The sequence below is a fragment of the Ailuropoda melanoleuca genome, chromosome 7, assembly GCF_002007445.2.
Source record: "Ailuropoda melanoleuca isolate Jingjing chromosome 7, ASM200744v2, whole genome shotgun sequence".
NCBI lineage: Eukaryota > Metazoa > Chordata > Mammalia > Carnivora > Ursidae > Ailuropoda > Ailuropoda melanoleuca.
The window spans coordinates 13,224,647-13,248,558 of record NC_048224.1 but is presented as its reverse complement, the minus strand read 5'-3'; the positions used below and the strand labels follow the sequence as shown (position 1 = coordinate 13,248,558).

Sequence of the window (23,912 nt, the reverse complement as noted above, 5' to 3'; positions counted from 1 at the left end):
GCAGGAGCGCGACTCTGGGAACACTCTTGCGGCTGGTTCTCACCTGGGAGCCTAACCGGATTAATACCCAGAGTTGGATTACGCTGGCTGTCACCAATACGCCTAAAGATTATAATCCAATTTATGCACATTACAGCCAGTATTAACTTTATCTGCTATTTTAAGACTCCCAGTTGCCCCGCGTGTCCTCAGAGGACAATCCTCCACGTTCTGATGCAACCCACCAGGCTGTCAGGAGGGGAAACCTCCCGAAGAAAACAACTCCAAGCCCGGTCCCTGACGGTCTGCACCCGGTACTCCCAGGTGTCTCACTTTCACCTGGGCACCGCTTTATGATGCCTCCCAGCCTGGGATTACCAAAGCGGGAGGAGTTCCCTTGGAAGGAAATGGCATTTTTGTTCTTTTCATTTTTGAATTTTCGGTGGCGGTGGCAGAAGGGCGGGGAGTGGGGCCGGTGGGCGGGTGCCTGCGAGTAGCTCGGGAAGGGGGCCAGGGGATTGCTGCCGGTTATAACTGTCTCAGCGATTGCTTTTTGATGTTTTGTTTGTAGAGTGGCACTGCTCTCGCTCTGTCCTTAAAAGTTTGTTTGGGCGTGAGTTCTTGCCTTTCAGCACAAAACCACAAACAGACGGGGTGGAAAGTAAAAGAAAGCCCCCCCCCCCACGAGCGTGCAAACACCAAGGACTTGATTTAACACCCCTTCTCCGGCTGCTGGGGGCTCTAGGCAGTGGCTACATTCCAGCAGTTTTAATCCGTTTTTTATTGTAGGGCGAGAGGAGTTTACACAGGGGCTGGGATGGCTCCCCAGCTGGCCGCTCTCCCCACTCTAGCGCCCCTTCCCCGCCCTCTGCTCCACCTCCCCCCCCCACCCTCCCCAGTAGGAACCTGTTACTTTAAGCAGGGCGTTCCAGTGTGGCGGTGCGGGCCGCCGGGGTTTCGGGAGGTGGCCGGTGATTGGCTCCTTCGAGCTCCCCCTGGCTTGCTCGCTCGGCCTCCCCGCGCGCTCCGCCCCGCCCGCGCGCCCTCCCTCCGCCCCGTAAGGCTCGGAGCCCCGGTGTCAGGCGCCACGGCGCATGCTCCGGAATCTCATCCTCTGGCCCTGGAGCTGCTGCTGCTGCTGCTGCTGCTGCTTTTGCTTTTGGGGCTGAGTTTAATAAGCGAGCGAGCGAGCGAGCAAGCGAACGCGGGGGGAAAAAGGCAGAGAATGTCCGCCATCTACCCTCCGCTCCTGGGCGCGCTCTCATTCATAGCAGCCTCTTCATGAATTACAGCTGAGGGGGGCGGGGGAGGGGGGTACCACACAACACCCCAGCACACCTCCGGGCCCCCAGGCATGGCTAGCTCGGTAAGTACATGCAAAAAAAAAAAATAAAAGACCTCGAACTGCTTTTACAGCAGCACATACAGTTTTGCTGTACTGTGTTGCCATTTTTCTTTGTCTCAAGGTATTTTTGATCCCCTTTGGATGTCTTCTTTGACCCATTGGCTGTTCAGGACTGTGTTGTTTGACTTCTACGTATTTGTTCATTTTTCCTCCTTTTTAAAAACATTTTCTAAAGGTTTTATTTATTTATTTGTCAAAGAGACAGAGAGAGAGCACAAGCAGGGGGAGCAGCAGGCAGAGGCAGAAGCAGGCTTCTCCGCCCCCCCCCCCCCCCCCCCCCCCGGCGCGCGCACACACACATACACACACACACACATACACACACTCACACACTCGCCCCTCCACTCCCCACCCCCCCGCGCCTCCCTCTCTCCTCGCCTCTCTTTGCAATCGCAAGAAGCGCACTCTCGCTCACACGCGCGCACTCACACACACACTCACACGGTGGAAGGAGGCGAATAATAACTCAGCCATATTTCAGCCGCCGCCGCCGCCGCCGGGAGCCGCGGGCACAGTCCGGGGACGCGGCGAGCAGCCTCGGCGGCCGCTACGATGGTGCGTTCTCCGCGGCGCGCGTGTGTGAGCCGGAGTGTGCGGGCTGACAGCGGCGGGGCCGCACGGAACTTTGCCCCCGCGCCGGGCTGTGCGCAGTCGAGCCTCGGCGGCTGTCCGCCCGCCGCCCTGCCTTTCTGAATTTTATTTTTGGGGAGAGGAGGGAGCTACTTTGGGGCCACTTTGGCTCTTGGAAGTGTGTTTCGGGGGCTCTGTGAAGCTGGCCTCGCCGATCGCGTGGGGCTTTTCGCTGGGGGGTGCGGGGTGCCTTAAGTTATGGATGCCTCGGCGTGTTCTCCTGCGGGCGTGTGTGTGTGACGACGTCTCATTTTTGTTGTGCACGAACCCAGTGCTCAGAGCACGGGAGTTTGTGCCCATCAGCAGAGGCTGCCTGTAGTTTCCATTCCGCCTGGCACAGCGCTCCACACGCACACACACACGTACACAAAGACTTCCTCGGCGTGTGCCTGTCGCCGCGGTACTTTCAGGGAGGGGGCTCACCAGAATCCCCCCTCGGGGTCCCGGCTACCTCCCTTCCCACGCCGGGAAACCGCCCCGGCATCGCCTCCTAATTGTCTTCTAATTTGTTTCCGATGCATTTGTTGTCGTGCTTGTAGTGGCTGAGTGTGCTCTCCCCTCTCCCCCCGACCCCGGACCCCCTTCCCGATTGGGGGCAACATTCCGTTACAATCCCTGAGGGTGTGGATGCGGGGCCCTGGGCGCCGGGGGCCGGGTGGGGTGTATTTGGGGGTGTGGGGTGTGCGCGCGCCCACGCGCGTGAAACGTGGATGCAGAGGGCACCGCCGTTTCCTTTTATGTGCGTTTCAAGAAGGAGGAAAAAAAATGTCAGGCGCAATGTTCAGTGTCGAACGGTCGCCTTCCTGTTGTTCACGGCTCTCTCTCCTCCCCCTGCCCGCAGTGTGCCGTGCAGGTGAAGCTGGAGCTGGGGCACCGCGCCCAGGTGAGGAAAAAACCCACCGTGGAGGGCTTCACCCACGACTGGATGGTGTTCGTGCGCGGCCCGGAGCACAGTAACATACAGCACTTTGTGGAGAAAGTCGTCTTCCACTTGCACGAAAGCTTTCCTAGGCCAAAAAGAGGTAGGGCTCGAATACAAAAGGAGCTTGATAAAAAATGTCTTTGCTCGCGGAGGAAACAATCGCTTGGCCCGGGCGGTCCCCCTGCCCCTCTCCCCGCCCCCCGCGTCGCGCTCGCCGGCGTCGCCTCGGGACCAGGGTGCGCGGCGCCGCGCTGGCCAGGTCCGGGCTCCCGCCCGCGCGCGCGCCAGTTCGGCTTCGGGAAAGTCACCGCCGAGAAAGGACCGTCAGGTGTCGAGTGTTTATTCATCCCAAGCCAGCCCTCACCGGTCCTCTGGGGTTAGCCGCGGGTTCTGTGGGGAAGGTTCAATTAGTTGTTGTGTTTGGAGGTGTCGAGGGGGGTGGGGCTGGAGGGAATAAACAGCTTGCGCCTTTTTTCTTTCCTAGAGAAATTGAGATTTACCTGTGTTATTAGCAAGGCATGCATGGGATGTAGTTATTGTTCCGTCTTGGGAAGTCGCCTCTCTTTAGGGTCTTCTCTGCCTTCCTCCCTGTGTATTAGGCACCGGGTGCCGGTTGTCACAGATTTTCCTTTCTGTGGGTTAGCCACCCCTCTTCGGCACCGTCAGCATTTTCTGGGTAGTCGGGGGGCTTACCCGTCCCTAGTCCCCGTTGGCGCTTGATTGCTCCTTCGATTTTCGAGCAGCATTCCGAAGTCTCTGCCCCATGTGATCTGCGGGGAAGAGGGTCCCCGCAAAGGTCGAAGCTAAGTTTCAGAGGAACGATGTGGTCCTGCCTTCTGCATCTGTCCTTCCCCACCTTGGTTTTTAGCCTGGGTCTTTAGTTTGCATAATCCAGCTCAGCCCCCTGGGGTCCCAGACATCTTCCATAAAGGGCAGGACAGTTTTGAAAAAAAGAGACGGGGTGTTATTTTGGAAGAAATTTAAAGAGGGTTTGGGAAATCCGATTTCTACTCCCTTCAGCCTCCGGAAAGCTACTGTCTGGTTGTTTTAGTTGGATTCGTGGAGGTAACAGTAGAAATACAATAAGGTGCTTTGTTTGTGAGCAGGTTTATTTATCTAACTCGACACAATGGTTAGTAGTTATCTTCCATTTGATCCGTAATCTTTATTGGCATCTAGAACTCCTGCAGTTTCTTAGAGTAACATCATAATAAATCCATTCTGCTTAGAGCTACTGGAAATTATTGAGCACTGAAGAGCCGAATAAAGAAAGGAGAAATGCCACCTCCAAAGGTGGCAGAGGTTTGTGTGGATGCTTATCTTTGCTTCCAGAGCTCATGTAATGTGTTGTAGGATTGCGTGTTTTGCCTTCAGTGGTTTGTTTTATAGCTCCTCTCGAAAACTTGCACAGTTGAATTTGATGGGCTTTGCTGGATGCTTAATAAATTAATACAGCCTCTAATAGAGGGGTAGGAATATGCGTGGCCTCTAGGAAATAACATTTTGATTTTGTTAGCATTTTAAATCAAAATATAGGCAGAGATCTTTTACTTCATATTTCCTCAACACTGTAATTAGGATGAGCGTTGTCAAGTTTCTGTCACTATGTGAGGTTGGGTGTGATGCTTCTCCCTCTCCCTTTTCCATGTTATCTATAGAGCCACTGCAGAGGAGTTTAAACAAAAGAAACCACCTTCTAAGATCCTTGGTATCCACTGTTAGGACTACTTGGCTGCTACTCACTTCGAGATGAAATACACTGAACAAAAAAAAAAAAAAAAGAAAAAAAAGCAATATTTATTGTATTAGGAAAACTAAGTCAGTTGGCAGAAGATGTAGCTCTTAAGATAACTTTGTTTAGGCGCCTTAACAATCAAGCAATTGGCATTATGAAATTAAAGATGACCAGCCTCCCCAGAATTCACCACTGTTTCTCTGCTTCAGTGTGTCTGTGGCCATGTTCCCCTGCATTTCCCCTACTTAATGATTTTCTGCCCAGCCCGAGGGAACATGAGGGTGCTGCCCTGCAAAGCCCACACCTGGGAGTTGTTGCTAGGCGTGGTAAGCTGCTTGATAACACTGATGTCTTAGCTGTCTCCAGTGAGAGATGCCTGCTTGCTGGTTGGGCTCTTCAGTGTTTTATTTTCAACTGTGGAGTTTCTTTATGTAGTCTATAAGCCATTGTTTTAAAATGTTTATTTTTGGATTTTTATTTGTATGTGTGCTTCCCATGATGTGACAAGTCCTGGGAAAAATGCCAGCTTACATAGCCCAGGAGAGACCTTGTCATACTGTAATTACACATGATTCAGATTGCAAGAGAAGGTTTCTCTGTTCATTGGGAATAGTTAGTTGTAAATTCAAGTAACACCAAACATGCCACTTAATCCTGAGACTTATATTTGGGCTTATAACATCTTTCAAAATGATAAGAATAAATACAGAATAAGGATGCCAGGCATTGCGGAATCTACTCTGTACCTTTTAAGGTGCTATATTTGCCATTTTATAGATCTGTAAGTGAGAAATTGGAAATGGGAGAAACTGCAAGAATGGCTTTGTGAGAAATACGAGTTACAAGATATTTAAAAGAAATGCACTTACGCCAAGCTGTAAATGGCTCTTGATAATGACAGGTTAAATCACTTTCACTATATACAGTAGCTGATAAACAGAAATAGACCTTCACACTGAGGATGAACTGCTCAGCCATGAAGATGGATGAGTCCTTAGTTTTGTAAATCTTTGGTTTGGAAAAGCAAATTGATTTTCAGGTTGATTTCCTTTATTTCACAGTAATATTATGAGAACTTGTAGAGGGAGAAATTACAGTATTTTCAACTTGTTGCTTAATGAGAATTACATGTACCATTTCAGAATTGAGCTAATTGGACTCGAATTAATGAGGGTTTACTCTGTCTCAAAGATGGGTTGGAGACTTTTAACTTAAAATTACTAGCCCAGAGTCCTAGAAGAGAGATTCTGATGAAATAGTGAAGCCTGGAATATCCATTAGCTGGTACAGAATAGGCAGGTCAGAGTATAATGCATTTTAAAACTATCTGCTTGCAAAAAAAGACCATATCTTATTTATTAGTACCAAAGATTTATAATAGTCTGATATGACTGAAATGAATGGTCACATTCAAAACATTTCATTTAAAATATTAATGTTTTCATTTTCAGTATGATGTGAATTTGAGTGAACTTTCTTTCCAATTACAGCCATTCTTAACTATTGCAGTCTGTTCCATTGACATTTATGATATGAAATCTGTTGCTTATTATTTTATGTAAGCTAATTTGGCCACTGGTATGATTTGATAGCTTTTTATTTGTAGCCCTAGTCCTTTGAGTGGACAGATAAAGCATAATAAATCCACACTTAGAACTTTCCTTTGATTTAAAAGGTTGAACCCAGCGTTACTGCATAGTTCTGATTTGTGTTGAAGAGTCTTCCGAAATAACCTGGGTAACTTTTTATCAGGGTACCTAAAATTTGAGACCGAACTAGTTGACGATACTGCGTGCACCTGGTGTGTTTTCTCTTCTGAAGTATTTAAAAGGTTTCAGGAAAAAATAAAGATGGATAACTATTCTGATAACATTCAGTGAGCGTTAGAAGATTTGTGTAGAGTTCTTCATGGAATTAAGATGACCATTGAGAGCAGTTCTGTTACTTGGCATTTTGAAGCAACATACAGCATAATTTTCCAAGGCACTTAAAAGTTGAATTATTGAAGGAAATCTCCTATGCTATTAGTGGGAATGTACATCGGGCATGGACATTGTGGAGGGCATTTGGCAACATCTATTAAGATTTTAAATGTTTATACCCTTTGACTCACCAATTTTACTTCCAGGGATTTTCCAACAGATACAGCTTCACAACTATACAACGCTACAGCATATTTCTTGTGACTTTTTTAAACAGCAAAAATTTGGAAGCAAGCCATAGAGAGGACCCCGGCTGGGTAGTTAAATGATGGTGATCTTTTAAAAGGGGGTAAATCTATTCATAGATGCAGGGTGATCTGCCAGAGATATTAAGGGAAATAAGGCAAGTCGCTAAATCAGTGTGATCCATTTAAAAAGTATGCTGTACAAATAAAAAGTGTATGTGTGTATGTGTATAAATAAATGAATTTTGGATGAGGGGGAACCCAGCTCCTACCAGTAGTTTTCTCTAGTGGGTGCACAGGCAGTGATAGGAGGTTGTTTTTATAGTGTTTGGTTTTTTAAAAAGTTAATTCTGTATATTTAAAACATTCCAGTGAGCACTCATTACTTTTTAAGACTAAAAGACAAAGAGTACAGACCCAATATAGAACTGTCTTGGGTAGATATTGTTGCTCGGTGGTGAGGAGTTAGGGTTAGGAATTACAGACTTGTATTCAAATGCTGGCTTAAGAGACTCCTTGTGTGACTTTTTTCTTTTTAAGATTTTATTTATTATTTGAGAGAGAGAGAGAGTGAGAAAAAGCAGGAGCAGGGGAAGGGAGGGAGAGGAGCAGACTCCCCGCTGAACAGGATAACCCAACTTGGGGCTCTATCCCAGAACCCTGAGATCATGACCTGAGCTGCAGTCAGACGCTTAACCAACTGAGCCTCTCAGGTGCCCCACTCCTTGTATGATCTTGAGCAAGTCCTTTCGTGATCTCATCTGTGTTCCTGGAATGATGAAAGAATAGAACCATTATCTCATAAATTGAGGGTTAAATATGAATCAGCTGTCCTCAAATTTGTTTGTCTTAAGACTGATTCACACTTTTAAAAATTGACTCCAAAGAGCTTTTTCTAGGTAAGTTATATCTATCGATATTTATGGTATTAGAAATTAAACTTGAGACATTTAAAAAGTTATTTATTAATTGGTTTAAAGATAGCAGTAATCAACCCATTAAAGGTAGCATATGAATAGTATTTTAATGCAAAATGAGTATTTTCAAGAAAAAGGAGTGAGAAGTGTGGTATTATTTTACTTTTTGTGTGTACAAATCTTTTTGATGTTTTGAAATAACTGGATCAGCTTACGTGCTTCCGCATTCAGTCTGTTGTGTTATCACACATCATGTAGCCTCTGGAAAACTCGACAGTACTCTCATGAGAGAATGAGTGAACGAGGCAAATAATGTCTTAGAGTTGTTATAAAAATAGGCAATCCCTGGAAAAGGTTTTGGGGATCCTGAGGTCCCCGAATACACTCAGTGAACCTCTTGATATAAAATATTCAACACAGAACCTGGCACGGATCAGCTCCCCTATTAATATGTGGAAGCTGAGTTTTTAAAGCCATTATTATCATTGCTAATAAAAACATTTAATGGAAAGAGGAAAGATAAGTCTTCCAAGGTGTTTGCATGGTTAAATTCCATTATAACAATTCTCTAACAGTTTTTTTTTTTTTTTCAGAAAAAGAAAATCCAAACTTGGGTTTTAGGGGATATATTTTATCGTTAATATCATTGTCCAGTTTATGGCATATTATTTGTATAAGCAGAAGCCTTTTACATCTCTTATTTTAGGTGACCCTCTCTAGAACTACCTCTGTGAGGTAGACCTGGCAGGGATATCAATCGGTTTCGTAATTTTACCTTTAAGATTCTTTGTTCTTCCTCTTGGTTCTTTCAAGTTTCTTTCTAGTGGTCTTCCGCAGGCCAACCTTAGCCCTTTAGTTGTTTTTCTGGTCAACTATTGCAGATGACCCTTACTACTTAACACAGCTTTTACAGTTCTAAGATGCAGAGAATCTTCTTCTTCTTTTTTTTTTTTTTCTTTTTAACTCTCTTAGTGACTTACGTCTTCAAAAGGTAACTTGGAAAGCTTAGGTACTTGGGAGGGGAGGAGATGTGAAACACAATTGTCCCAGTTACATAATTAAGCAAGGACTTGGTGTATTACTGAACTTTATTTATATTTAAATATATTTATTGGACGGGTTTTAGAATGATTTCGATCTCTGATCTCAGGGTTTCTTACTGTCCCGATGGAAGTGATATAGAATTCTGTAATTTTTTCCCTTGGCTTTTATACTTGCTTGATTTTATGTTTTACTCCTCAAACAAGAAGCTACCATGTAGAAAGAGAAATTCTCTTGTCTCAGTGATACATATTAATGTTCTTTTGAAACATTTTGCTTTGTGTGTGTGTGGCCAGGGTCTCTGTAGTTCATCTCTTCCTTGTAACATACATTTTCATGCTTTAATCTTTTATTCTCTTGTATTTTGTGGTTTTCCTTATTCTTGTTTGTAGTGCAGTATTCATTTTTGAGAATGTAATTTGTCTGGAAAGAGTCCATTGATATTACAGGTAATTCATTAGTTTTTTTTTAAACTTACAGAACTTGTACAGTGTACAATGCAGCTTTATGAGGAACCCATATATTTCTTTATGCAATTGAGAAAGGTTTTTTTTTTTAAATTTGTAGGTGTGTGTTCATTGTGAAAAATCAAACCGTACAAATATAAAGAGAAGAGTTACCTGAAAATTCTTTATAGAGAACCATAATTAATATTTTAGTAGATATCTAAATCTGTATATACAAACACACACACACACACACATATACACACACACACACGTTAACTATAAATTACCTGAATTCATTCAACAGGTAATTTTTGGAGTTCCTATGTGGCTAGAACACTTCTAGGAGCTGGGGATATAGCATAAATGAATATTCCTACCCTCCTGGTATATGAGAAATATCATCTTTTTAGAGCTGGATTTTATGGTATTACATCAAATATACATTTATTACAACTTCACGTGGACATTTAGATTGTTTTTAGTTTTAATTTGTTATGAATAATGCTATGATGGACATCTGAGACATTCATTTTTACGGTTTTTCCTGTAATTTCCTTGTGTTAAATTTCCCACAAGGGAGATAGTTGAGACAAGGTGTAAAAATTTAAAATTTTGATGAATGCATTACCATACTTTCCTTCAAAAAGATTATATCAGTTTATACTTCCCCAGGGATTGGGAGAATTCCCTTTTCCCCACATGGTTGCCAATATTGGGAATTAACTGTTTGTTTGTTTGTGTAAATCTTTGTCAATTTGCTGGATGAAGCAAAACTTCGTTTTTATTTGCATTTATTTAATTAACAGTGCTGCATATATTTAGGTATGTATATATTTACTGTTTGTCGTTTATGATATGCCTGTTTTGTGCTGTTGTATTGCTCAACAACAAAAACCAAAAAAAAAAAAGAAAAAAAACCCCAAACAAAACCTCAAAAAACCCAGGAAAATACAAAGGAAAGAATGATACAACAAACATTCATATCCCCACTACCAAGGTTGAATAAATGTTTACGTTTTATCACATTTGATTTTTTGTTTTGATTTTAGAGAATTAGGTAATATAGATGCCGCTAAAGTTTTTAGATGCTTCCCAATCCTTTCTTTCAACTCTTCAGACTTTCTTTCATTCTGTTTATGTACATTTGCACATTTATAATACTGCAAGTAATAATATATTACATTACAAAACCTCCATGAACAGTATCATACTCTATGAATCCTTTTTAAAAATTGAGATATAATTCGCATACTATAAAATTTACCCCTTTGAAGTGTAACATCAGTGGCTTTTAGTATATTCACATGTTGTGCGACAGTTGCCACTGTTTAATTCCAGAACATTTTCATGAGTGAATAATTTTGTACCTTGCTGTTTCCCCCCACTCTGCATGTTTGAACCTTTTCACACACATTTCATCTGTAGAGAACCAATTTATTTCCTTTAATTTCTTCTTTTCAGTATTTCATGGTAGGAAGAGGGTCTATGCTTACTTTTATGTTCCCCTATTAAAGAATATATAGGTCATTTTCTGTGCAGTGAACATCTTTGAACGTGTTACCTTCTACAAATGAACAAGATTTTGGACATAGGCCTGGAATTTGAGTTATGTGTGCGTTTTCATTCGTATTAGACGTTGTCAGATCACTCTACGAGTAGTCGTGACACTTTATACTCTGTCAGGGAGTGAGTACCATTTTCTGTACAGCTTTGCCAACGTTGGATATTTTCAGATTTCTTATTTTTATATTTAGTTGAAATATGGTATCTTTTGTTTTCATTTGCATTTCTCTGGTTTTTAGTGGGGTTAAGCATTTTCTATATGTTTATTGACCGTTTGGATTTCCTCTTTATTGACTTTTAAAAATATCCTTTGTCTTTTTTTTTAAAAAGAAACTATTGGGATCTTTGTCTTTTTCTTATCTGTAGGATTTTAATCCTTTGTTATTTGCATTGAAAATATTTTGTCTCATTCTTGTTTCCTTTTTCTTGTAGCCTAATGTATGGTATCTCTTTGGCCTACACAAGTTTTTAATTTTGCCAAATTGATCCATTTTGTTTTGTTTTCCTGTGTGGTTTTGGGGTTTTGTTTAAGAATATAATTTGTGGGCATGGTAATGTGCTTAACCAACAGACTTTATATGGGCAGAATACTGGGAAAGGACTGGGGGAGAAGTAAGAAACAGGAGGTCCCTGCCTTCAACGTGCTTGTGTCTTGTAGAGCTGGAAAGGACATTTGAGATTCTTCATCTTTATTTATCCTCTTTTTACTTTGAATCGGAAGCCTAGAAATGTGAAGTGATCTTGCATGTAGACACAATGAGTCACAAATGTGCTGGCGCAAAAAGATAGCTAGTAATAAACGGTGGTAAATGTTTACTTTTAAAATGTTGAATAATTATTCACTTATATTAGCAGACAAATGTTCAGCAATAACTGCTTTTGTAGACATGATCTAGGATTTAATTAAGTGGTGGTAACCATGGTAGATGCTGTTTAAGGGGGAAAAGTTCTACAGCTACTTTCAGGCAAAATCAGATTTATTGTGTGGATTAATTTAAGGTTTTCCTTTGAGATTAAATCATTAGGAAAAATTGTTACTAAATGGTAGGTATCCCCTGATATTTTGCCTCCCCACCACGGTAGGATAGCAATTCCATAAAGGGCCCAGAACACTGTTTTAAGAAATAATGTTGTATGATGTAATTCTTTTAAGTGTGATAAATTTGCAGTGATTAAGGCCTGAAGAAGGCTATTATCATTGAGTTTCTAAACAGATAAGGCTAGTATTTGGGTGTGATTTAGTTGGTATGTAGTAGTTAACAATTAACTTTTTGGATAAAATCAATGCATCATCATTTTTTTTTTTAAAGAAGATTATGGCTTATCTTGAACTGAATTCTAAGGTCCATTTATTTAAAATAATGTTCATAAGTGATTATAAAGATGGCCAGTTGAATTTAATTAGAGTTATTATCCATGTCAGAAGATTGATATTCTCTGAGCCAAATAAATTTTAAAATATTTAATTTTGCCAAAAGTAGATTTTTTTCAGCAGAAATCGTTATTTTCCCATCAATACCAGGCCAAATGCTGTGTGTATGTATTGATTTTAAGAAGCAAAATATACATTAACAGTTTCCTAAAATATTAATAACAGCAGTGGCCTGCAGCGGGAGAGTTGCTTGCCTCTTAATGTATCTGGATACAAATTTAGTCTACATGACGTCTTTAATCTTTGCAGATGGGTTTTATGTCCTACTTCTTCCCCCTCCTAACCAGGGTGGTGTTGGGGGAGATTACTATCAGATTATTTTAGGTACCTATTTGTTTTGCTATACATTTGTAACATTTTGGATGTTTAAAAGCAAGGTTCATCGGACTTCATGTTATCCATACCTTTTACCCCAAATACTTCATTAGTGGCAGTTGCTGCATAATGAAAGGTTTTTTTGTATTGAAGAAATATTTTATTTTACAAAATTTTTTCTGTTGTTCAATTTCTTTCCCTGTTCCCATATTATAAGCAACTGTTTTGTAATGACGAAATGAAAAATCAAGTTTAGGCTGTTGGGATTTGGTTGCTTTTAGTGGGATAGCTTATTCAAAATGTCCATGTAGCTCCAAATTGTCTTATCAGAGATGCTTGTTGTGTGACTTCCTACCTACGCACAGATACAGTAAGGAGCAGTGGGAAGCTACTTTTTCATCATATAAACACTGAGCAGGAGGACGTGTTACATGCTGCATGAGTCCCGCACTGGCCTCTCCTTGTATATGTGTCTGTTGTTCCTCTTATGTTGCATTAGTTACACGTCCCATGAGATGGGACCTATATTATCACCGTGGACGGTACTCATACCTTCCATCAATGTAGTCTGGATATTGGACATTTTTGGCAACAGTATAAAGGCAGATACTGCAAGGCGGCTAAGTTTTAGAATCCTGACTTCAGCTTCCACTCCCTTAAGTGGTAAATTATTACTCCGTGTTCTGAACTGATTTCTTCTGTACCTCTAATAATTGACTTTGTGTAAACAGAACCACCACTTGAATTTAGCAAGAAGCATTGTGTCGGCTGAGAATCACATTTTCTAGAATGGGTTTTAGCCTATGTTGCAGGCAAAAATGAATTTTCTCCTTTTCTGTCTCTTCTTCCTTAATCTTTTTTTTTTTTTTTTCACCTACTTTGGATGCTTTTTCAAAAGCTAGTCACAAATTTGAGAGACTTGGCCAGGTCTATCACTTTTTTTTTTAACTACTTAATCCATGAAATACAACTAGCCTTTTAGCTTTAAAAATAGGAGTCAGATGTATTCCAGAAACTTGTAGAGCAGTATTTAGCAATGCAGTAGGAAAGGCCCTGGCCTGGGAGGCAGAGGGATATGTTTGGACTAAATACGCTCTGTGGGCTTTTCCAGCTCTGAAATATTATTTTTCCTTAGTTTTTTTTTTTTTTAAAGGATAAGTTCTGAGCATATCCTTGATCTAGTGTGTTCCTAGTGAAATAACTACCATTTATTAGATATCAACTGTGTATTGGTTATCATGGTGGATAGACATGTGTTGCTGTATTTAATTTCTTACGTTTCATAATGTGGTAGTTTGGAGAATGACTTTTTTTGAAAAAAGAAAATGTTGATATGAACTTCTGTACGTTGGGATTTTTACCTTTGTTAATGGTGAATGAACAGTGAACTGGGTGAAAGACTCACCTGCAGTAACAGGGTAGTAGGGTAATTAACCAGAGAGATGATTATGTTTTTGTTATGAAAAGTTACTTTCTGATAATATTGGTGCCATTTTTGCCAGCCATCAACACTGCTTATGGGTTGGAACATTCCAAGAACTCAAGATACCCTATGTTTATTTGGAACTTCTGGTTCAAATATGGCTCTTGACCAGGTTATTAGACCACTGGGTTTTTCATGAAAGTTAACTGATTTTTTTTTCCTATTTCATATAATGTAGGCCAGACCTTGAAATTTTGTCACTCAGTTTGTTTTTCTGAAGCATCATGTTTCAGATAACTACTTATGTTTCTATTATCAACAGAATAATTGGGGACTTGGACTTACCATGTAAACAGGTTAAAAGAAAGTACAGTACATCAAATATTTGATCACTCATCATACCTTTAAGGTTTTCTATTTAATAATTCAGATTCTTAATTGAAGTTGTCTTGAGAAGCAATTACCCTTCCACTTTTTACTTGTGACTTGCTGCCTAACTTAAAAAAAAAAATCTAGTTATCATTCCAGCTTGTTAAAGGAATTGTGAATGATGCTAGAGCCAAGGATTTAATTATACAAATATACAAAAATACACAAATGCAGACAATTTAAAGAGAACAGCAAATAAACGAGAATTATGTTGTTAAAGGCTACTCAGTAGCTTGAAGTTAGTGCCACTTGATATAGTATCTTTCTGTAGAGGCTCTTTTTTTATTTTGTTTTCATCATTAATTTTTGTACTTGATTCAGGCCATTATCTTTGTATCAGAATGGCCAGAATTGTTCATTACTCACATTTTGAGAATTATGCGAGAGATAAAAATACATCAGTGAAAAGATGGGAAGACAATGCTATAGCAAAATGTTAATAGAAGTTATCTCTGGGAGATGGGATATCAAGAAAAAATTTTTAAAAAGTATCAAATTGGCTTTATTCCAATATCCAGCACCCTATGTAGCAGATAGAAAGGAGCTTTCAGGAAATGCTTATAAAATTTACTGGATTTTTTTAGCTTTCTTGAATAAGACATATTACTTATGTGACGGTAAAACTAGATATTTAAATGTACATATGGACATGTTTACAATAAGCTTTTTAGTTTTTTTTTTTAAGTAATCTCATTTAGAACGTAAAAATGTCTTTCCCAAGGAACACTTTCATATTTTGTTATTTGAAATTTTAATCACCTTGTCATTCTGAGTGTTTCCTTTAATAGCACTATAATATATGCACAAATGTTTCAAAAGTTGATTTTGAACTTTAAAGAAAAACATGCAAATCGTATTCTTACCTTTCTTAACAAAGTTGCTGTGTTGAAGTTGTAAAATGAATCAGATTAACCTGATTTATGAGTACATGATTCATATAAGATGTTCTTTGTAACAGAAAGACAACCATGTTTAATATTTCAGTACAGTGTACATTTTTGGAGTGCTTAGGAATGTTTTGAAAAGTTTTGATCTTTTTTCCTGTGGAGTTTGATAAGTTTGTTAATTAGTATATTTATCTTGATGTGTGTAAATTTTCCAGAGCCTAAATCTGAGTTTAAAAATTGATGGCAAATGAAAGGGCATATATCATGTTTAGATGTATCATGATAGTGGCAGGAATAAATGGGATCTGTAATTGCAAATAAAGACCCATTTCCAGTTTGTGTCTTTGTATATAATTTGGAAGTTAAATGTTAAATTATGAGAAATAAAAAGCACCCAAACAACTACCAAAAGCAAGACAAAAATAATGTTTGGGGCAGGGAAAGAAGAGGCGGTTCTTTTTGGACGGATGCATACTTGTCTAAACACAATATTTTAGTATTAAAGCAGTTTAATATTTCATATATAAACTACAAAAATAACCAGAAGTTTTAAAAATTAGAATTGTAATTTCATGTTTTATGTACAGTACAGATAGATTAATATGGGCATTCCTTAAACACAACTAAAAGAAATGATTTCTGCAAAATGATAGAGTTAATTTTAGTTGTCTTAAAGGATTCTTTGCAATCCAAAATTCATCCAGTTAAGTCCATGATATTATGATCTGTGGGATATTAGTATCTTTACCTTTTTACCACTAAAAAATAACCATTGAAAGATACTTTCAATTGCAAATGCATATCAAAACTGTACGTCAAATAAGAATAAGTCTGTTTTTCCTTTGGTTTTAGCTGCTTTTACAAAATTCATAAATGACAGATTAACTCCACCTCAGGATGTGAAATACAAAAATTGATGTTTGTGATCAGAGCATTTCTTTATTAGCTGCTTGTATAAAATTGCCACTTTAAGTTCCATTTGCTAGCATGTGGAGTAACATTTTCCATGGGCTTCATTTGGTTCTGCTGATAAATTTTTATTTAACTATTTCTATTCCTTTGGAGAGAATTCTAAATGGGATTCATAATAGCCTGGTTTCTTTTCTTCAGGATTAACATGTGTTTGAAAATGAGGAAAATAGACTCTTTGGCCCCATGATTAGAGCTCCCCCTTATTGCTTGCTATTTTTATTATTAACTTATGTAGATGGCTTAACTGCAAATATAGAAAATCAAATAATTGTTTTAAAACCTATTCTAAGTGACTACTCAGGGGACCACGCAAAAGCCTTGAGAACTTGAGTAATCCGAAGACTTAGTTGGAGTATTGCAGACTGTTAGAAATTCCAAATTTAGTACTACATTAAATATGCTCACAGAATTTTATTATAGTACAGACAAAGCTATGGTAGACCAAGACAATGTGTAAATGGCCCTTATTTGGAGCATATAGAGTGGGAGCATATTTTGCAGTGAAAGGAGAGCTAAAGGACAAGGTGTTCTCTACTTGTAGACTTGTAAAGGCCTCAGAGTTTTCTTTATGTTATTGTAGAAAGACATTATTTTTGCTTTGGCGTGCTTAAAACTAAAGGGCAAATGATCCAAAAGAATAATCTTGAAATTCAATAGCAAGAAAACTACTTGACATTGTGGGCTAGAGGCCAGCAAACGTGTTGCTTTCATTGAATGCGTGGGAAATGGGGCAGGCCTGGAATTTAAAGAGACAGGGTGCAGTACGCTAGAAAAGAAAAGCCCTCCTGTATGATTTGCCTACTGGGAGAAAAAAAAATAGACTTACAGTTTTCTCTAAAGGATCTTTATTGGATCAACTATTTAAGACACCGAGTGAATTTTTCCTAACTCTGCCTCCCATCTCCCTTAGCCATCTTCTCTTGTCTGAAATTGGTGCCGGGTAAATTTGTTTATAACAGAGGAGAAGCAGCTTTTCAAATAAAAGTACTTTGTAGCCTGTTCAAATGGAGTATAATGTAATTCTCCCTGAAATTGAGCACTTATTACTTTGTTTATGTAGCTGTTTAAAAAGGGGGGAGAGTGCAATGAGGAGTGAAGAGGGGGAACTACAAGAACCTTTGCTTTAGAAATTTCTGTTTTTTTCTGAATTTCCTCCCCCATCCACTCATGAATCCCCCTTGGCCCCCTCCCCCACCTCCCACAATCCCTCAATAAAATAGTATTTAAAGGCTTGAATAACCAGTCCTATGTACCAGCTTCTTGCTCGAGGCAATAATGTTGTACTATTTTCAATGGGTGGTCTTGAATCTCCATGGGAGATTTTACAGGCAGTGGGCTCCAAGACCCACTAAGTGTATTATTTTGAACATAACCAGTTAAATTCCCGAGCCATAGAGAATATACAGAGATAATTTTACATGATTGAAGTCCCAGAGTTAATTACTTACAAATCAATTTATTTAATTTTATTTGAAGAATTTATGGTTTAAATCCCTAAAAGTGACACATATTATTAACCCAGGATTTGAGGTTTCCTTTTTAAAACAAGTAAGCCATTCATACATGTCAATTCAGGACTACCCATTTGTGTGTATATTTTAATTCATAGATTTTTTTGTTTTAATTTTTTCCTTTAGGAAACCAACAACTAGTAGTCATTTCTAACTATTAAGTTGTTGAAGTCCTAGTTCTCCTACCGGAAATAGTGTAAGATGATAGAATCTATTATAATAAAAAAATATATTAGATAGGTTTATAATCAGTATCTCTTGCCTGTGGCATGTAGCTGAAATGTATTCTAGCCTGAAATTTCACTGAAATTGCTTTGGGTCAAAACTCCGTGGAAGCAAACAGGATTGGAATTACAATTTAATTCTGGATTGAGACTGCCCTTTGGGAAAAAAAATGTTTCTTTAGGCAAACTTACTTAAATAAAACAATAGATTTACTTATACGTTGTAAGTATTGAAATGGGGACTGCTGCCATCACGCCCAGTCCTGCATAACTTAGTTGAAAGTAATTTTGGAGTTTCTTCCCAGTGTGAACCGGTGGTTATTCACCAGAGTGATAACATAACTTTGTTGGGTCACTGATTTGATTACTTTTTTCCCCTGGTTTACATTCTTGAGAAAATTAATTTCTGAAGAATGTTGGATTTCTATTTAGGGTACATATCTCTAAGTCCTGAAATATGAAATACCTGTTTTCCGTAGGCTAAAGTGAGAAGAGTTAGGAGCAGACTTCAGATGTGTTGGTAAAGCCAGATGATGATCTATGATGAGAGATGATTTTTGTTTATTTTAAACAATGTAAGTAATTTTAGGTCGACAACTGCAGTCTTGTAGGAGCTGAGGTTTCTTGCATTAAAAATTATTACACACTTATTTTAGGTCATAATGTAAAATGATGTGACTTCTGAAGTTTTCTTCCCTGCAAAATTCACATCACTTGAATGTCTCACCGGTTTATGGCACTGACTAAATGTTTGCCTTTTCTTTTTTCTTTTAGCTCAGGTCTAGTCCTTGCAGAGCTAAAAAGTTTTCCAGTAGTTTTGGTAAGTGGGTTTAGAGCAGTGATAGCCATCTGAAGTTTATCTAACGTAGCCAGCGTTTAGAGTTATTAAAATTGTCTCCACGCAAAAAAGAAACCGCTCTTATGTCCATACATGTGAATAAAAGTTAAAGGTTGGTAAAAATTAGCTTGTCAAGTCAGCTTTCTGACTGAGGAATAATTTTGTTTTCATTATCCGTTCCCTTGGCTGAAAATGAACTAGAAACGATCTGGTTACTCAAGGCTGGCGCTGTATTGGATCCCTTCCTTGAGCTTTTGCTGTGGTCGTTGAAGGCAAAGTTAGACAGCTGCTGTAGGTTTTGCCAGTGGCCTCACAAAAGAAGTTGTTTAACCCTGTTAGTTTCAGACACTATCATTTCTACTTTGCAGATATCCTTGCAGTGCTCGGTATGAACGATGTCCTCGCTGTGTTGGATAGGAGTCTCTGTAATCGCGATTTGAACTTGTGATTTTTAGGAAGGTGGTGTAGCAGAAAATGACGAACTTTAGCACTCCATTACCATACAGTTTCATGTCTTGGAATATGACAAGTGTAAACAGTGTTGCTTATATTGAGGCAGATTTAAAAACTTAGACTTTTCACTTAGACTTGGCTTTTTGTACCTGAAGACTGTAAGGGAACTGGGCAACTTGTGAAAAGTTGTGAAAATGGAGTTTGACTTGCAATCCATGACAGTGGCATATTTAAGTGTCCTTTTTGAGGCTTGAAGTCCAGAGGAAATACTAAGTCATTGACTTTACAATCTCATTTTGGGTAAGTGTCCAGTTAGGACAATGCCACCTACTCTCGACATTGATGTCATAGTGTTAAAAATCCCAAAGATACTGGATACTGGGTTCTTTCTGCATAATGTGTTTGCATCATTGCCATAGGTTTAAAGGGCAGGGAAATAACTTCATTGTTAAGGCTGAAGAAGGCAAGATTTTGAAACCTACTGCTATGTGATTAAATCAGTGTGTTTGCCCTGAGGCTTCAGCCATTCAATCTGAATTTGTAGTCTAAAATTTTGGATTCCTTCTCTGTTTGAAAACAATACTTCTTAAAAATTTTAAGACTCCCTTTGCCTCCTCATAGGAAAGCTACTGAGGCAAATGATCAGGGTTAAGATTTTCATGCAATCAAGACGGAAGATACATTTCAGTATTTTAAAGAGAAAGTTCACAGCCATTTTACATAAAATTTTACTGGGCTTTTCGTTAATCTAAAATAACTGGTCTATAAGTACTTTATCAGTGAAAACTGCTCGGCATGTAAAACGAGGGGTAGAAGGAGCACAAAGGCTTCCTGCAAATTAAGGGCACAATGAGCACTAACGGACTTGCCAGCCATCTCCAGCTGTGAGATTATTATCGTTTTTGCAAACCCTTTTCTCTCAAAACTAAATCAAGAATGGTAGAGTCCTGATAAAAAGAAGTGTAGAAAAGCCTAACTAATCCTTAGATGAGTTACTTCAAACGTGCCAAAATAGAATAAAATCAGTTAATAGCATGGATTAAAGGTTACTTTTAATGCATTTTTATCACTCACGTTGAGAATTTCGTTGTATGTTAATGCATTTGGCCTTGGTTTAAAAAAAAAAAAAAACCAGAGAGAAAATATAGTTAAATTTGAGAGATTCCATAATCCAGTTGTTATGAGGAAATTTAGTACTAATGTTAGGTGCCAGAGTTGACCTAAGAGATAAAAGCTGTGTACTTGAGATCAGAGCTATAAACAGGTGGCTCCAATTTAGAGCGGTAAATTTTAGGGTTATAATGAGAAGGCTCATCTATGTACTTCGAGGGCTGATGTATAGATTTTTAAAAAACAATCTGGCTCTGTGTCCTTGGATAAGATCACAGAAGAGTGCTAAAATCAGGTCTGGATCAATGATTTAGAAGTGCTTGATTCTTACAGGTGGTAAAAAGAAGAGGAGAAGTAAGGGGCCGGTTTTTGGGAGCAAAGGTAGCATTCCCCTTGTATGAACATATCTGGGATCTTTCGTATACCGAGGAGACTGTGTTGTCTGTACTTTTAATTCAGAATCACGTGTTTGCCAGCTACTTACTTTGTGAAATACTTTTTTCATTTAACTGGCATATTATGATAGAGCTGCCAAAAGTATTGGGTTGAGGAAAAACTGATTTGGCACGCTGCCGTTGGTAAGAAGAATTTTAAAAAGTAACACGTCTTTCTCTTTTTAGGTGCAGGGACATAGCTTTGGGGGTGTGTATGTATCAACCTTAATAAAACTTTATTATAAGAACCTGGGCAGTGAGGGATTTTATAATCATTCATATTTGCCACTCCCCTAAGATGCCAAACTAGAAGTTTCTCTAATGGGAATGAGCATTTATTTTCTTGTAATAGATGTATTGCTTTTTCCTGTGGTTTAGTTGAAAATAGCCTGACTGGTCCCCTCAGCACGTGTGTGTGCTGTATATGTCGGGTCCTTTTGTGCGTGCACCATCCCACATAGAGTGATTTTTTTCATAAGCCATGTGATCATTAAGGTCTATTAGTTTACTCAAAAATTACAGCTGCCCATACATAAATTTCCTCTGTTCGATATGCTGACCAAATTTAACCTTATACAAAGCTTCTAGCTTGAATGAGTTTTGCAACATTGAGTAAACCCTGTACTGTATAGTTATTTATGTTCTCAAGCTGAACTTTCGTTCCATCCCAGTAAGTTCCCATGGGATAAGTTATTCTAGTAAATCAGAAAATTTCTCTGAAAGCAGAATAATTCTTAATTTTTGGAGGCCTGAAAATGGGGAAAATAGCCCTGTGCACGAGGGGGAAGAAATTCTAGTGGACCCACATCTAAAAAACAACTGAAAGTACTTGGACGTCTTAAATTCTCTTGGGGGGGAAGAAACCCCACCACTATGCTGCCGAATTGTTTTATTTCTGTAGTTATGTCTTTGTGTGTTTATAGGAGTGGGAACATTTTATCTTCTGTGTTTCTGTTGAGGTTGTTTTTCAGCAGTGTCCCAAGAAAAGTCCTGGAGGCTAGCTTTGAAGCCCTGTGGACAAGCTGGATATCAAAGAGTCAGAGGAATTCGGCAGTAATTGTTTTATGGCTGGCCAGAAATCAGACCTATTTGTATAGGTAGCACACAAAATAGCTGTGATTTGACAATTTGGTGCTATTTATACCTACCATAAAAAGAGAAAAGAAAAAGTTAAAGGGGTATTTTGGAAACAGGAACTAAGCTGTAAATGCAAATTGCTTCACCATTTTCTCAAAGGAACAAAAAAAGGAAAGGGTTTGGAAGTTTTTATTGAAGCTACGTTATTGAGGATCTGTCTACTTTCAAGACATTTAATATTGTGCTCACACTGAGACTCCACTTCTTTCTGTTTTGCAGTCCCCCCCCCCATTCCCATCTGAATGAAGTTATTTTTGTGGAGCAAAAGGAATTCTCTGGAGAGGGGGACAGTGAAAATCACAAAGTTTCCAACTCTCTCTTAATAGACCTTTAAAATTTCATCGGACTGTTTTTATTTAGCTTTGGATAAGAACCGTCTGCTGTTGCTAGAGTGAATTTTTTCTTTCCACATAAGTTATATTTTCAACAAGTAGTCATAGGTTGTTTGCTGAGGTGGTGGGTGAGGATTCATGGCATTTAGGAAATACACAGAAGGAAATGTTCACTACTATTCTTGATGCGTCTGCGAGAGAGGTCTTTTTGAATACAAAGTGCCTAAGCTGTTACTCTTACCTAGAGTATATTCCAAGCTCAAGGTGGGCGGTGTATCACAATTTGTCTGTACTTCCATGAGCAGCCCAAAGTGAAGTTTGACTGTTTCCAGAATGTCATTCAGACCTTTTGAGGTTGTCAAATGCTTCATTGTTTTGTCTTGAAACCCCCAGCCCCAGAGCAGTCTGAGTCTGGGGCAGCGGGGCAGAGAAAAAGCAAACACGTCTATGATTGACTACATTTTTTTTTTTTTTTTAAGAAACCCTAGAAATGCCTTAGGGACCCCTGGGGGTTTGTCACAATTTAAAACCATTTTACCATTGAAGGCGTTCCAGAGCTGTCGAATTGGGGCTGTATTAATTTGCTTTGGTTTTTTTTTTTAAATTGGATTCTGATCAGTATTAAGTAGAGTGGTCTTTGGCATGTGTACCTTAATTTTTGGGCGAAAGTACTAAAGTTTTGATTGGATGAAGAGAATTCACTGAGAGTAGGAGAAAAGAAGGGGAAACTGGTGGAGATAAGTCTGGTTTGGGGACAATCAGTTTTGTCTTTTTTCAGATAAAGTGTGTGAAGAGTCAGAAGTGGCTGAATCAAGATTTAAAATACACCGGAAACTAGTAAGATACTGTATGTTAGTTAAACATCAATAAAAAATGGTTAAAGAGAAAAAGAAGCATGTCCTCAAAAAATGAAAAAATAAAAGGGGAGGGGGAATCTCCTAAAAGCTGGAAACCTAATTGGATTTCAAGATGGATTCCCCTTAGGGAAATGGGTGAAAGGACTTTATAGAGAAGAAACATTTTGGATTGCTGTTATTCTTCACCAATATGAAAAGTCAGGTTGGGGGAAGGTTAAAGACATAGGTGGTTACAGACCATCCTTGTGGGTGGAGAATATATTGCAGGGTTATGGCTGGGTAATGAAGGGTTGTATTTCTAAAGTAGCGATCATTTATTCAACCAACATCGAGCACTTACTGTGTGCCAGGAATTGCTCTAAACGTTGAGGATAACAGCAGGAATAAAGGTAATTTTTGTCGTATAGAAGTGCATCAGGCTTGTCAAAAAACAAAATCACAAGATGACTGCTTTTATGAAGCTATGAAAACAAAGCTGTGGAAACAAAGTTCTGAGTGACTAGTTGTGCCCAGGTATAAATTTGAACTAAGGTGTTGGGTTTATTTAATTTTTTTTAATTGCAGGTAAAAAGTCTAATAAAAAAGAGAATGTGTGGATTAAAAAAAAAACCTGACTTTCTCAAGGATGGATTTTTATTTCTTTGATGTGTCCTTCCATAAGGCTGTGTGGTGTTTTGGAGTTTCAGAGCTGTCTAGTTTAGTATCATAGAACATAGGGCTATATAGCTGAAAAGGAGTAGGAAAGCAATT

General features: G+C 39.1%; 1 protein-coding gene across 3 annotated transcripts in view; it reads left to right on the top strand.

The window, feature by feature from the left end:
* The first annotated feature begins 1,066 nt into the window (after positions 1 to 1,066).
* Positions 1,067 to 23,912, top strand: part of MLLT3 (MLLT3 super elongation complex subunit) — a 271,751-nt gene continuing 248,905 nt past the window's right edge. Inside the window, exons 1-2 of one of the 3 annotated variants that reach the window (XM_034663972.1) lie at positions 1,067 to 1,345; positions 2,856 to 3,036. In XM_034663972.1, the coding sequence (XP_034519863.1) occupies positions 1,334 to 1,345; positions 2,856 to 3,036 (193 nt within the window). In that variant the 5' untranslated portion in view covers positions 1,067 to 1,333. Of the gene's footprint in view, positions 1,346 to 1,766; positions 1,940 to 2,855; positions 3,037 to 23,912 lie in introns of those variants that run through there. The other 2 variants (XM_034663970.1, XM_034663971.1) reach the window with 2 other exon arrangements.